Source organism: Oncorhynchus keta, chromosome 1 (assembly GCF_023373465.1).
Source record: "Oncorhynchus keta strain PuntledgeMale-10-30-2019 chromosome 1, Oket_V2, whole genome shotgun sequence".
NCBI classification, from domain to species: domain Eukaryota; kingdom Metazoa; phylum Chordata; class Actinopteri; order Salmoniformes; family Salmonidae; genus Oncorhynchus; species Oncorhynchus keta.
In genome coordinates, this window is record NC_068421.1 from 80,682,397 (window position 1) to 80,697,755 (window position 15,359).

At 48.2% G+C, this 15,359-nt stretch overlaps 1 protein-coding gene across 1 annotated transcript in view; it reads left to right on the top strand.

Annotated features, from left to right (window-relative positions):
- slc1a7b (solute carrier family 1 member 7b) overlaps window positions 1-11,047 on the top strand; it is a 108,827-nt gene extending 97,780 nt beyond the window's left edge. Inside the window, exons 10-11 of the mRNA XM_052461808.1 lie at window positions 3,772-3,871; window positions 10,752-11,047. Of these exons, the coding sequence (XP_052317768.1) occupies window positions 3,772-3,871; window positions 10,752-11,024 (373 nt within the window). The 3' untranslated portion in view covers window positions 11,025-11,047. The remainder of the gene's footprint in view (window positions 1-3,771; window positions 3,872-10,751) is intronic.
- The last annotated feature ends 4,312 nt before the right edge of the window (window positions 11,048-15,359 follow it).

Consider the following 15,359-nt stretch of genomic DNA (forward strand, 5'->3'; position numbering starts at 1 on the left):
TACATCTATCGACATGTCTGTAGACAGTTGTCTCAGTGACGTCCTAAACATTTTATTGTCGTCCGACATCAAACTTGTCGTTATCATTATGAAAAAGTATAAACACAAAAACGACAGATTGCATCAGCAGACTGGTGGTTCAAAATAGCTTAACTCATGTATTTTAACACCAATAGACCCATCCGTGTAAACACAAATTTAGTATATGTCAGTCTAGCAAACCAGGTCACTAAAAGCAACTTTCGAAACAATGTTTTGGTTAGTTTCTAGCTTGTTAGCTGGCTAGCTAATGTTAAGTTAGCTGGCTAGCCAGTTCAAATAATGACCATATCATCGCTGACAACATCTTAACTTTAGCTAATTTCTATGAATTATAATAAAATCACAAGAATATCATTATTTACAAGTGAATGACAAGCTAATTACGGAAAATAGCTTACTGTTGTGACTGTGACTAAATAATAGCAAGTCATCCTACCAGAGAATTTTAGAACTTGGACACCTATATTCTAATTTGACTTTAGTGCAAGTCATGTTGTTCTTCACATTACCATCTCTTGTAAACAAACGTTATTCCAAATCAAATAAAAGTTCACTTGTCACATGCAGAGGATACAGAAGGTGTAAACTGTACAGTGAAATGGTTACATGCTTAGTGGAGTCTTGGTCCTCCAGAAAGTGCAGAGCATAAGCAACACAAGTTCTTCATTATATATATTTTTTTAAACAGTGAAACTATAAATGAGTAGATATGTTCTTTACCCAAATACATTTCATTTCTGTATTGAATTGTGATAAAGTTCCCATCTTTGTTTGTGAACTTCTTCATATAAACTAACACAAACACACACACACACAGTATTGTACAGCTTGCCTTGTGGGGACACACAATTCAGTCCCATTCAAAACCCTATTTTCCCTAACCCCTAAACCTAACCCTAACCCTAAACCTAACCCTAACCCTAACCCATACTCTGACCCTTACCCTAACCATAACCTTAAACCTAACAGCCCTTGGTTCACTCCAGACCTGACTGCCCTCGACCAGCACAAAAACATCCTGTGGCGGACTGCAATAGCATCGAATAGTCCCCGTGATATGCAACTGTTCAGGGAAGTCAGGAACCAATACACGCAGTCAGTCAGGAAAGCTAAGGCCAGCTTCTTCAGGCAGAAGTTTGCATCCTGTAGCTCCAACTCCAAAAAGTTCTGGGACACTGTAAAGTCCATGGAGAACAAGAGCACCTCCTCCCAGCTGCCCACTGCACTGAGGCTAGGTAACACGTTCTCCACCGATAAATCCATGATTATCGAAAACTTCAATAAGCATTTCTCAACGGCTGGCCATGCCTTCCGCCTGGCTACTCCAACCTCGGCCAACAGCTCCGCCCCCCCCGCAGCTCCTCGCCCAAGCCTCTCCAGGTCCTCCTTTACCCAAATCCAGATAGCAGATGTTCTGAAAGAGCTGCAAAACCTGGACCCGTACAAATCAGCTGGGCTTGACAATCTGGACCCTCTATTTCTGAAACTATCCGCCGCCATTGTCGCAACCCCTATTACCAGCCTGTTCAACCTCTCTTTCATATCGTCTGAGATCCCCAAGGATTGGAAAGCTGCCGCAGTCATCCCCCTCTTCAAAGGGGGAGACACCCTGGACCCAAACTGTTATAGACCTATATCCATCCTGCCCTGCCTATCTAAGGTCTTCGAAAGCCAAGTCAACAAACAGGTCACTGACCATCTCGAATCCCACCGTACCTTCTCCGCTGTGCAATCTGGTTTCCGAGCCGGTCACGGGTGCACCTCAGCCACACTCAAGGTACTGAACGATATCATAACCGCCATCGATAAAAGACAGTACTGTGCAGCCGTCTTCATCGACCTTGCCAAGGCTTTCGACTCTGTCAATCACCATATTCTTATCGGCAGACTCACTAGCCTCGGTTTTTCAGATGACTGCCTTGCCTGGTTCACCAATTACTTTGCAGACAGAGTTCAGTGTGTCAAATCAGAGGGCATGCTGTCCGGTCCTCTGGCAGTCTCTATGGGGGTGCCACAGGGTTCAATTCTCGGGCTGACTATTTTCTCTGTATATATCAATGATGTTGCTCTTGCTGCGGGCGATTCCCTGATCCACCTCTACGCAGACGACACCATTCTATATACTTTCGGCCCGTCATTGGACACTGTGCTATCTAACCTCCAAACGAGCTTCAATGCCATACAGCTCTCCTTTCGCGGCCTCCAACTGCTCTTAAACGCTAGTAAAACCAAATGCATGCTTTTCAACCGATCGCTGCCTGCACCCGCATGCCCGACTAGCATCACCACCCTGGATGGTTCCGACCTTGAATATGTGGACATCTATAAGTACCTAGGTGTCTGGCTAGACTGCAAACTCTCCTTCCAGACTCATATCAAACATCTCCAATCGAAAATCAAATCAAGAGTCGGCTTTCTATTCCACAACAAAGCCTCCTTCACTCACGCCGCCAAGCTTACCCTAGTAAAACTGACTATCCTACCGATCCTCGACTTTGGCGATGTCATCTACAAAATGGCTTCCAACACTCTACTCAGCAAACTGGATGCAGTCTATCACAGTGCCATCCGTTTTGTCACTAAAGCACCTTATACCACCCACCACTGCGACTTGTATGCTCTAGTCGGCTGGCCCTCGCTACATATTCGTCGCCAGACCCATTGGCTCCAGGTCATCTACAAGTCCATGCTAGGTAAAGCTCCGCCTTATCTCAGTTCACTGGTCACGATGGCTACACCCATCCGTAGCACGCGCTCCAGCAGGTGTATCTCACAGATCATCCCTAAAGCCAACACCTCATTTGGCCGCCTTTCGTTCCAGTACTCTGCTGCCTGTGACTGGAACGAAGTGCAAAAATCGCTGAAGTTGGAGAATTTTATCTCCCTCACCAACTTCAAACATCAGCTATCTGAGCAGCTTACCGATCGCTGCAGCTGTACATAGTCTATTGGTAAATAGCCCACCCATTTTCACCTACCTCATTCCCATACTGTTTTTATACTGTTTTTATTTATTTTTCTGCTCTTTTGCACACCAATATCTCTACCTGTACATGACCATCTGATCATTTATCACTCCAGTGTTAATCTGCAAAATTGTAATTATTCGCCTACCTCCTCATGCCTTTTGCACACATTGTATATAGACTGCCCCTTTTTTTCTACTGTGTTATTGACTTGTTAATTGTTTACTCCATGTGTAACTCTGTGTTGTCTGTTCACACTGCTATGCTTTATCTTGGCCAGGTCGCAGTTGCAAATGAGAACTTGTTCTCAACTAGCCTACCTGGTTAAATAAAGCTGAAATAAAAATAAAAAAAATAAAAATAAATAAAAAAACCTCACTCCTAACCCTAAATCTATCCCTAGTCCTAACCCTAACCCTTAACCTAATTCTAACCCTAAGACTAATTCTAAACTTAACCCTAAACCCCCTAGAAATAGCATTTGACCTCGTGGGGACTAACAAAATGTCCTCAGTTGGTCAACGTTTTGTTTGCTTAATATTATTTTGGAGACACACTGGTCACACACGCACGCACGCACGCACGCACGCACACACACACACACACACACACACACACACACACACACACACACACACACACACACACACACACACACACACACACACACACACACACACACACACACACACACCACACACACACACACACACACACTCCTCTTATTCTAAACCTGTCTTTCCTGCTCCTCTCCTGCTTCCAGAGACAGATTCCGGACCATGGTGAATGTTATGGGGGATGCGTTGGCCACAGGTATCATGGCCCATATCTGCAGAAAAGACTTTATCAAGGAAGGAGATGGTGTGAGTATCTGCCTGTCTTATACCCTTTTCACACTAGTGTGCTGAGCCAAGCTGTCCTGTGCTGAGCAGAGCCGTATTGTGCTGAGCCAAGCCGTCCTGTGCTGAGCAGAGCCGTATTGTGCTGAGCCAAGTCGTCCTGTGCTGAGCAGAGCCGTATTGTGCTGAGCCAAGTCGTCCTGTGCTGAGCAGAGCCGTATTGTGCTGAGCCAAGCCTTCCTGTGCTGAGCAGAGCTGTATTGTGCTGAGCAGAGCCGTATTGTGCTGAGCCAAGCCGTCCTGTGCTGAGCAGAGCTGTATTATGCTGAGCCAAGCCGTCCTGTGCTGAGCAGAGCCATATTGTGCTGAGCCAAGCCGTCCTGTGCTGAGCAGAGCCGTATTGTGCTGAGCCAAGCCGTCCTGTGCTGAGCAGAGCCGTATAGTGCTGAGCAAAGCCGTCCTGTGCTGAGCAGAGCCGTATTGTGCTGAGCCAAGCCGTCCTGTGCTGAGCAGAGCCGTATTTTGCTGAGCCAAGTCGTCCTGTGCTGAGCAGAGCCGTATTGTGCTGAGCCAAGCCTTCCTGTGCTGAGCAGAGCCGTATTGTGCTGAGCAGAGCCGTATTGTGCTGAGCCAAGCCGTCCTGTGCTGAGCAGAGCCGTATGTGCTGAGCCAAGCCGTCCTGTGCTGAGCAGAGCCGTATTGTGCTGAGCCAAGCCGTCCTGTGCTGAGCAGAGCCGTATTGTGCTGAGCAGAGCCGTATTGTGCTGAGCCAAGCCGTCCTGTGCTGAGCAGAGCCGTATTATGCTGAGCCAAGCCGTCCTGTACTGAGCAGAGCCGTATTGTGCTGAGCAGAGCCGTATTGTGCTGAACCAAGCCGTCCTGTGCTGAGCAGAGCCGTATTGTGCTGAGCAGAGATGTATTGTCCTGAGCCAAGCCGTCCTGTGCTGAGCAGAGCCGTATTGTGCTGAGCCAAGCCGTCCTGTGCTGAGAAGAGCCGTATTGTGCTGAGCCAAGTCGTCCTGTGCTGAGCAGAGCCGTATTGTGCTGAGCCAAGCCATCCTGTGCTGAGCAGAGCCGTATTGTGCTGAGCAGAGCCGTATTGTGCTGAGCCAAGCCGTCCTGTGCTGAGCAGAGCCGTATTGTGCTGAGCAGAGCCGTATTGTGCTGAGCCAAGCCGTCCTGTGCTGAGCAGAGCCGTATTGTGCTGAGCAGAGCCGTATTGTGCTGAGCCAAGCCGTCCTGTGCTGAGCAGAGCCGTATTGTGCTGAGCCAAGCCGTCCTGTGCTGAGCAGAGCCGTATTGTGCTGAGCAGAGCCGTATTGTGCTGAACCAAGCCGTCCTGTGCTGAGCAGAGCCGTATTGTGCTGAGCAGAGCCGTATTGTGCTGAGCCAAGCCGTCCTGTGCTGAGCAGAGCCGTATTGTGCTGAGCCAAGCCGTCCTGTGCTGAGCAGAGCCGTATTGTGCTGAGCAGAGCCGTATTGTGCTGAACCAAGCCGTCCTGTGCTGAGAAGAGCCGTATTGTGCTGAGCAGAGACATATTGTGCTGAGCCAAGCCGTCCTGTGCTGAGCAGAGCCGTATTGTGCTGAGCAGAGCCGTATTGTGCTGAGCAGAGCCGTATTGTGCTGAGCCAAGTCGTCCTGTGCTGAGCAGAGCCGTATTGTGCTGAGCAGAGCCGTATTGTGCTGAGCCAAGCCGTCCTGTGCTGAGCAGAGACATATTGTGCTGAGCCAAGCCGTCCTGTGCTGAGCAGAGCCGTCCTGTGCTGAGCAGAGCCGTATTGTGCTGAGCAGAGCCGTATTGTGCTGAGCAGAGCCGTATTGTGCTGAGCAGAGCCGTATTGTGCTGAGCCAAGTCGTCCTGTGCTGAGCAGAGCCGTATTGTGCTGAGCAGAGCCGTATTGTGCTGAGCCAAGCCGTCCTGTGCTGAGCAGAGCCGTATTGTGCTGAGCCAAGCCGTCCTGTGCTGAGCAGAGCCGTATTGTGCTGAGCCAAGCCGTCCTGTGCTGAGCAGAGCCGTATTGTGCTGAGCAGAGCCGTATTGTGCTGAGCCAAGCCGTCCTGTGCTGAGCAGAGCCGTATTATGCTGAGCCAAGCCGTCCTGTACTGAGCAGAGCCGTATTGTGCTGAGCAGAGCCGTATTGTGCTGAACCAAGCCGTCCTGTGCTGAGCAGAGCCGTATTGTGCTGAGCCAAGCCGTCCTGTGCTGAGCAGAGCCGTATTGTGCTGAGCCAAGCCGTCCTGTGCTGAGCAGAGCCGTATTGTGCTGAGCCAAGTCGTCCTGTGCTGAGCAGAGCCGTATTGTGCTGAGCCAAGTCGTCCTGTGCTGAGCAGAGCCGTATTGTGCTGAGCCAAGCCGTCCTGTGCTGAGCAGAGCCGTATTGTGCTGAGCCAAGCCGTCCTGTGCTGAGCAGAGCCGTATTGTGCTGAGCAGAGCCGTATTGTGCTGAGCAGAGCCGTATTGTGCTGAGCAGAGATGTATTGTCCTAAGCCAAGCCGTCCTGTGCTGAGCAGAGCCGTATTGTGCTGAGCAGAGATGTATTGTCCTAAGCCAAGCCGTCCTGTGCTGAGCAGAGCCGTATTGTGCTGAGCCAAGCCGTCCTGTGCTGAGCAGAGATGTATTGTCCTAAGCCAAGCCGTCCTGTGCTGAGCAGAGCCGTATTGTGCTCAGCAGAGCCGTATTGTGCTGAGCCAAGCCGTCCTGTGCTGAGCAGAGCCGTATTGTGCTGAGCCAAGCCGTCCTGTGCTGAGCAAAGCCGTCCTGTGCTGAGCAGAGCCGTCCTGTGCTGAGCAGAGCCGTATTGTGCTGAACCAAGCCGTCCTGTGCTGAGCAGAGCCGTCCTGTGCTGAGCAGAGCCGTATTGTGCTGAACCAAGCCGTCCTGTGCTGAGCAAAGCCGTCCTGTGCTGAGCAGAGCCGTCCTGTGCTGAGCAGAGCCGTATTGTGCTGAACCAAGCCGTCCTGTGCTGAGCAGAGCCGTATTGTGCTGAGCCAAGTCGTCCTGTGCTGAGCAGAGCCGTATTGTGCTGAGCCAAGTTGTCCTGTGCTGAGCAGAGACGTATTGTGCTGAGCCAAGCCTTCCTGTGCTGAGCAGAGCTGTATTGTGCTGAGCCAAGCCATCCTGTGCTGAGCAGAGCCGTATTGTGCTGAGCAGAGCCGTATTGTGCTGAGCCAAGCCGTCCTGTGCTGAGCAGAGCCGTATTGTGCTGAGCCAAGCCGTCCTGTGCTGAGCAGAGCCGTATTGTGCTGAGCCAAGCCGTCCTGTGCTGAGCAGAGCCGTATTGTGCTGAACCAAGCCGTCCTGTGCTGAGCAGAGCCGTATTGTGCTGAGCAGAGCCGTATTGTGCTGAGCCAAGCCGTCCTGTGCTGAGAAGAGCCGTATTGTGCTGAGCAGAGCCGTATTGTGCTGAGCAGAGCCGTATTGTGCTGAACCAAGCCGTCCTGTGCTGAGAAGAGCCGTATTGTGCTGAGCAGAGACATATTGTGCTGAGCAGAGCCGTATTGTGCTGAACCAAGCCGTCCTGTGCTGAGCAGAGCCGTATTGTGCTGAGCAGAGCCGTATTGTGCTGAGCAGAGCCGTATTGTGCTGAACCAAGCCGTCCTGTGCTGAGAAGAGCCGTATTGTGCTGAGCAGAGACATATTGTGCTGAGCCAAGCCGTCCTGTGCTGAGCAGAGCCGTATTGTGCTGAACCAAGCCATCCTGTGCTGAGCAGAGCCGTATTGTGCTGAGCCAAGCCGTCCTGTGCTGAGCAGAACCGTATTGTGCTGAGCAGAGCCGTATTGTGCTGAACCAAGCCGTCCTGTGCTGAGCAGAGCCGTATTGTGCTGAGCCAAGTCGTCCTGTGCTGAGCAGAGACGTATTGTGCTGAGCCAAGCCTTCCTGTGCTGAGCAGAGCTGTATTGTGCTGAGCCAAGCCATCCTGTGCTGAGCAGAGCCGTATTGTGCTGAGCAGAGCCGTATTGTGCTGAGCCAAGCCGTCCTGTGCTGAGCAGAGCCGTATTGTGCTGAGCCAAGCCGTCCTGTGCTGAGCAGAGCCGTATTGTGCTGAGCCAAGCCGTCCTGTGCTGAGCAGAGCCGTATTGTGCTGAACCAAGCCGTCCTGTGCTGAGCAGAGCCGTATTGTGCTGAGCAGAGCCGTATTGTGCTGAGCCAAGCCGTCCTGTGCTGAGCAGAGCCGTATTGTGCTGAGCAGAGCCGTATTGTGCTGAGCAGAGACATATTGTGCTGAGCCAAGCCGTCCTGTGCTGAGCAGAGCCGTATTGTGCTGAACCAAGCCATCCTGTGCTGAGCAGAGCCGTATTGTGCTGAGCCAAGCCGTCCTGTGCTGAGCAGAGCCGTATTGTGCTGAGCCAAGCCATCCTGTGCTGAGCAGAGCCGTATTGTGCTGAGCAGAGCCGTATTGTGCTGAGCCAAGCCGTCCTGTGCTGAGCAGAGCCGTATTGTGCTGAGCCAAGCCGTCCTGTGCTGAGCAGAGCCGTATTGTGCTGAGCAGAGCCGTATTGTGCTGAGCCAAGCCGTCCTGTGCTGAGCAGAGCCGTATTGTGCTGAGCAGAGCCGTATTGTGCTGAGCCAAGCCGTCCTGTGCTGAGCAGAGCCGTATTGTGCTGAGCCAAGCCGTCCTGTGCTGAGCAGAGCCGTATTGTGCTGAGAAGAGACGTATTGTGCTGAGCCAAGCCGTCCTGTGCTGAGCCAAGCCGTCCTGTGCTGAGCAGAGCCGTATTGTGCTGAGCCAAGCCGTCCTGTGCTGAGCAGAACCGTATTGTGCTGAGCAGAGCCGTATTGTGCTGAGCCAAGCCTTCCTGTGCTGAGCAGAGCCGTATTGTGCTGAGCCAAGCCGTCCTGTGCTGAGCAGAGCCGTATTGTGCTGAGCAGAGCCGTATTGTGCTGAGCCAAGCCTTCCTGTGCTGAGCAGAGCCGTATTGTGCTGAGCCAAGCCGTCCTGTGCTGAGCAGAGCCGTATTGTGCTGAGCAGAGCCGTATTGTGCTGAGCCAAGTTGTCCTGTGCTGAGCAGAGCCGTATTGTGCTGAGCAGAGACGTATTGTGCTGAGCCAAGCCGTCCTGTGCTGAGCAGAACCGTATTGTGCTGAGCAGAGACGTATTGTGCTGAGCCAAGCCTTCCTGTGCTGAGCAGAGCCGTATTGTGCTGAGCCAAGTTGTCCTGTGCTGAGCAGAACCGTATTGTGCTGAGCAGAGACGTATTGTGCTGAGCCAAGCCGTCCTGTGCTGAGCAGAACCGTATTGTGCTGAGCAGAGACGTATTGTGCTGAGCCAAGCCATCCTGTGCTGAGCAGAGCCGTATTGTGCTGAGCAGAGCCGTATTGTGCTGAGCCAAGTTGTCCTGTGCTGAGCAGAGCCGTATTGTGCTGAGCCAAGCCGTCCTGTGCTGAGCAGAGCCGTATTGTGCTGAGCCAAGCCGTCCTGTGCTGAGCAGAGCCGTATTGTGCTGAGCAGAGCCGTATTGTGCTGAGCAGAGCCGTATTGTGCTGAGCAGAGCCGTATTGTGCTGAGCCAAGCCTTCCTGTGCTGAGCAGAGCCGTATTGTGCTGAGCAGAGCCGTATTGTGCTGAGCCAAGCCGTCCTGTGCTGAGCAGAGACGTATTGTGCTGAGCAGAGCCGTATTGTGCTGAGCCAAGCCGTCCTGTGCTGAGCAGAGCCGTATTGTGCTGAGCAGAGCCGTATTGTGCTGTGCCAAGCCTTCCTGTGCTGAGCAGAGCCGTATTGTGCTGAGCAGAGCCGTATTGTGCTGAGCCAAGCCGTCCTGTGCTGAGCAGAGCCGTATTGTGCTGAGCCAAGCCGTCCTGTGCTGAGCAGAGCCGTATTGTGCTGAGCCAAGCCTTCCTGTGCTGAGCAGAGCCGTATTGTGCTGAGCAGAGCCGTATTGTGCTGAGCCAAGCCGTCCTGTGCTGAGCAGAGCCGTATTGTGCTGAGCCAAGCCGTCCTGTGCTGAGCAGAGCCGTATTGTGCTGAGCCAAGCCGTATTGTGCTGAGCAGAGCCGTCCTGTGCTGAGCAGAGCCGTATTGCGCTGAACCAAGCCATCCTGTGCTGAGCAGAGTCGTATTGCGCTGAACCAAGCCATCCTGTGCTGAGCAGAGCCGTATTGCGCTGAACCAAGCCATCCTGTGCTGAGCAGAGCCGTATTGTGCTGAACTGAGACCTCCTGTGCTGAGGCTGTCGGCACTGTCATGCCGAGGCGTACTGTGCTTCGGATATTTTATTTTCCAGCATGGTTCCAGCAACAATAGCCAGCACAGTACGGCTCAGCTTGGCTTAGCTCATTAGTGTTACTATAACAGTTGCCATCATGGAACTTAGCTAGTTAGCTAGTCCAACTCCTGTTAAATTCAGCTTCCCTAAGGAGAGAGCTGAGGGCAAGACACACTGAGTAACCTGGCTGCTATATCCAATTATCCCACTCTGCTGGATGTTACTGCTATGGCTCAGAGCTCAGAGCGACATGACTGTAGTCTGTCAACAACAATAGTGTGAATATCTGACTTTACTGCTTTATCAGGAATCATAATTTGTTATGTAGAAAAAAAAAGATAATTTTTTCATTTTGAATTCAGGGAGACATTTTGACAAGGCCAAGGTTCGTGTTTTCTAGTTGAAAACCTTGCAAACCTTTTTCCTTTACAAAAATAGTCTATCTTATATGCCTCTACATTTTTCCTCATCTGTACCTTAATCCATCTTCCTCTCACCTTTTCCCTTTCTCCCTCTCTCTCTCGCTTTCTTTCAATCTCTCCCCATCCTACCTGTCTCTTGCTCTCTCTCTCTCTCTCTCTCTCTCTCTCTCTCTCTCTCTCTCTCTCTCTCTCTCCCTCTCTTTCTCTCTCTCTCTCCCTCTATTTCCATTGCTCCTTCTTTCTCTCTCCTTCTCCCCCCCCCTCCCTCTCTCCTAGGTGCCTCTGATCTGTGAGACCAAGCCCATGATAAACATCCAGCAGCACATGAACTGTGAGAACAACAACGGTAGCTACCAGCCACCTCCCCAGTGCTCAGGGGATAAACCAGACGCCTTCCCCCCCGATGTTGCCCGCCTCATGCAATTGGAGGAAGGGGTGCGGCCCCCGCCCCCTCCGGAGAGGAAAAAGCCCCCTGTGCCTCCCAGGCAGCTGAAGAAGGATAAGGACCACTGTGCCATTGATATGAATGGCCTGGAAACCAACGTATAGGTCCCATACCTCACATCACCACCACTCATCCTAGCAGGACTGATGTGGAAAGCTCCACAGTCCATCACCAGTTGGAGGCGTTCTTTTTCAACTGAGTCTCGTGGTTCAGTACGTCGGAATGAAAGGCCAACGCCACTGGAACTTATAGAGGTGAAGATGAATAAATAGATGAATAGAGAGAGCAATGATGGATCCCATCTTATTTTTTATTGTTATTGTTGACTGATCGAGTCACTCATTTTCATTTTCTGTTTTGTTTGTGAGAAACGTGAGATTTGCGACAAGACTTTGTCCTGTGCTTTCATTGATGGTGGATATAGGTAGGGAGCACCGGGATGGGGGCAGTACAGGCTTCTCTGAAACCTGACAGTGATGTACTGGGAAATAATTATTTTCCAGGATTCCTTCAAAGACTCAACACTAGCTGGGATAACTGAAGCACCGTGACAGTGGATTTTTATGGCCAAAGGGAGGACGTTCTGTATATGCTGTTCACTTTCCATATCACCTATACACACGGTTCACTTTCCAGACTACCTGTACAGTACACACTGTTCACTTTCCATATCACCTATACACACGGTTCACTTTCCAGACTACCTGTACAGTACACACTGTTCACTTTCCATATCACCTATACACACGGTTCACTTTCCAGACTACCTGTACAGTACACACTGTTCACTTTCCATATCACCTATACACACGGTTCACTTTCCAGACTACCTGTACAGTACACACTGTTCACTTTCCATATCACCTATACACACGGTTCACTTTCCAGACTACCTGTACAGTACACACTGTTCACTTTCCATATCACCTATACACACGGTTCACTTTCCAGACTACCTGTACAGTACACACTGTTCACTTTCCATATCACCTATACACACGGTTCACTTTCCAGACTACCTGTACAGTACACACTGTTCACTTTCCATATCACCTATACACACGGTTCACTTTCCAGACTACCTGTACAGTACACACGGTTCACTTTCCATATCACCTATACACACGGTTCACTTTCCAGACTACCTGTACAGTACACACTGTTCACTTTCCATATCACCTATACACACGGTTCACTTTCCAGACTACCTGTACAGTACACACGGTTCACTTTCCATATCACCTATACACACGGTTCACTTTCCAGACTACCTGTACAGTACACACTGTTCACTTTCCAGACCATCTGTACACACATGTACATACCTGTACATCCCACAGCTGCATAGCAGGAAATGCTCAGTCTGTGTGCACTTACTGTATGTGTGTGGGCCTGTGAACACTCTGCAAGGTGGAAGAACTTTCTCCACTCTTAGAAATGTGAACATACTTGTAATACTATTTGCATTGCTTGAGGTACGTAGATATTGTCTTTGATATTTCAATTTTATAATATTTATTTCTTGATCATTTTATTGTCATCCTGAGCAACATTTCTGCAGAAGAGCGCAAATGGGCCATATGAGTAAGTTTTGTGGCTCTCGCTACTGTCACTGTCTGCAACATAAAATAAGTGAATCAGACAGCTCTCTTTGTCATGAAACCGAGCAGAAAAGAGAGAGGACGACAAGATGTCAGAAGTCTAATTAGCCAGCAGCTCCGACCCGCTTGCTTACAGCTGCACTAGGGTCAGACAGCATTCCTGTGTACATTGACACCGTGGAGCTGGCGCAAGACATGGCTCGGAAAACGTACCTCAATCCAGGGATGAGAAATGCTTTGCACTCTGAATTGTCCCATTATCCAAACTGTTACACCGATAAGATTGAACAACTGCTAAGTTTAAGCAGTCATTCAATATTCTCAGCGTAACAGTTGGGATAATGGGACAATTCGGAGTATAATCCATTTCTCATCCCTGGATTGAGGTATGTTTTCCAAGCCATATGTCACGGCGGCTCCGAACTGTCTTTTTTCACACAGCAATGCTGACCAACCCTGGTGCAGCTGTAAACAAGTGGGTCGGATCTGCTGGCTAAAGTCTCATCTGAGAGACATTGATTTTTCTTCTCTTTTATTTATTTTTATTTAGTATTTATTTTTTGCCTTAACGAAGCCGGTGGTGCTGAGTGGGGGAAAGAGGACTTTTCAAGGTTTAACCACCTTGCTACTGATCATGAAATACCATTGATGTTATCCTTTTGATGAAAGCTTCTCAATCTTTTTGTGCACTGATATACAAAGGTTACATTATTTTTAAAGCTTTGTCCATTTCACTTTTTTTCTTTTTTGGAAGTTGTTACATTTAAATTACATGTGAATAGAGGTGATGCTTACACGAGACATTATTCATTAAAAGTGGTGTAAAGTACTTAAGTAAAAATACTTAAAGGTACTGCTTAAGTAGTTTTTTGGGGTATCTGTACTTTACTTTGCTATTTATATTTTGGACAACTTTAACTTCACTACATTCCTAAAGAAAATTATGTACTACTTAAGAATTTTCGGGGGTATCTGTACTTTACTTTGCTATTTATATTTTGGACAACTTTTACTTCACTACATTCCTAAAGAAAATGACGTACTTACTCCATACATTTTCCCTGACACCCAAAAGTACTCATTACATTTGGAATGCATAGCAGGGCAATAAAATTGTCTAATTCACACACTTTTTAAAAGAACATCCCTGGTCATCCCTACAGCCTCTTATCTGGTGGACTCACTAAATACATGCTTTGTTTGTAAATGATGTCTGAGTGTTGGAGTGTGCCCATGGCTATCCGTAAATAAATTAAAAAAAACAAGAAAATGATGCCGACTGGTTTGCTTAATATAGTGTTTAATACTTTTACTTTTAATACTTAAGTATATTTGATCAATTACATTTACTTTTCACTTGAGTCATTTTTTATTGATGTATTCTTAAATTTACTCAAGTATGACAATTGTGTACTTTTTCCACCACTGTGAATTAGTTGGTTGGTTGAGTTACCTGTTGTTTTTGTACTAAATGGTAGTCATCATGTTCTGTGCAAAGTGGCCATCAATTACAATTATGTCAATGCTGGCCTCTTATGTCACACACAACCACAGTAGATTATCATGTGTTTCTTTCCATTATATATATTTCCTAGAACTAACTCAGCCCTTCTATAATTGGCAGTCTTGAAAAAAACAAGCGCAACATCTGGGTTACATCTGGGTTACAGAAACTTCGTAGAGCATCCGTTAGCCTGTTATCACAGAGGATGTTGTGTTGGAATATGGAACTGGAATATAGAACTGGAATATAGAACTGTGGAATCATAGGAACTATGGAACTAAGAGGCTGTGACATTTTAATGAGTGTGTCGTGTAGCATTGGGCTCAGGATTTTGCTCTGCTCGCATGTTTCTCATCACTCTAGGATTAGCACACCAATGAGTAAGTCTCTGTTGTTCACAGTGTGTTGAGGGACGACGCCTTTACATTCCATCAGCCCAGTCCTGAACATACAGTATATCCACACTTCTTAGAGAGATCAATGATGGTGTAATTCAATAGAAAAGTATTACGTCTCTCCAAACTGCTTTGACAAGGAAGATCAAACTGGCCCAAATGAATGAGCCAATTTTACCCACTGAGTAAAATATTGGATTTGTCTCGGGGAGAAGTAAATGTCAGACATTTTTGGTGAAATGTATCTCCACCTCACTCACAGTGGTTTATCTATATTCTGTTTTATTACCCTGTTATGTTCTCAATGACTTTCCTGCCTCCCTACATCTCGGCTATTTCTTTTGCTCTCTTTTAGATTGAATGTTGTAGTAGAGTTGGATAAAGGGTAAATAGCAGGAGGATAGATTTCCCTGCTGGGCAGACAGGCAGACCGGAGGCAGACCTATGTTATTTGATTTACTGTTCTGCCATATAGTGCACCATTTTTGACCAGGGTCCCATGGGATACAGTTGAAGTCAGAAGTTTACATACACTTAGGTTGGAGTCATTAAAACTCTTTTTTCAACCACTCCACAAATTTCTTGTTAACAAACTATAGTTTTGGCAAGTCGGTTAGGAAATGTACTTGAAATATATATGTTATTTCATAGTATTTCATAGTTTTGATGTCTTCACTATTATTCTACAAATAATTATTATTCTACAAAGTAAGAAAAACCATTGAATGCGTAGGTGTGTCAAACTTTTGACTGGTACTGTATATTTCACTCTTAATATTGGGTTGTGCTCAGAAAACTGTTCATGCAGGAAGTTTATTTTTATTTTTCCATCGATGTAAAGGAAAATACTTCAAATATTTAATAATTTTTCAAATAATGCATTGCTGTGTGAAATCCCTATGCATAAATCCGAAGGTGCAATACATAGAAAAGCATTGG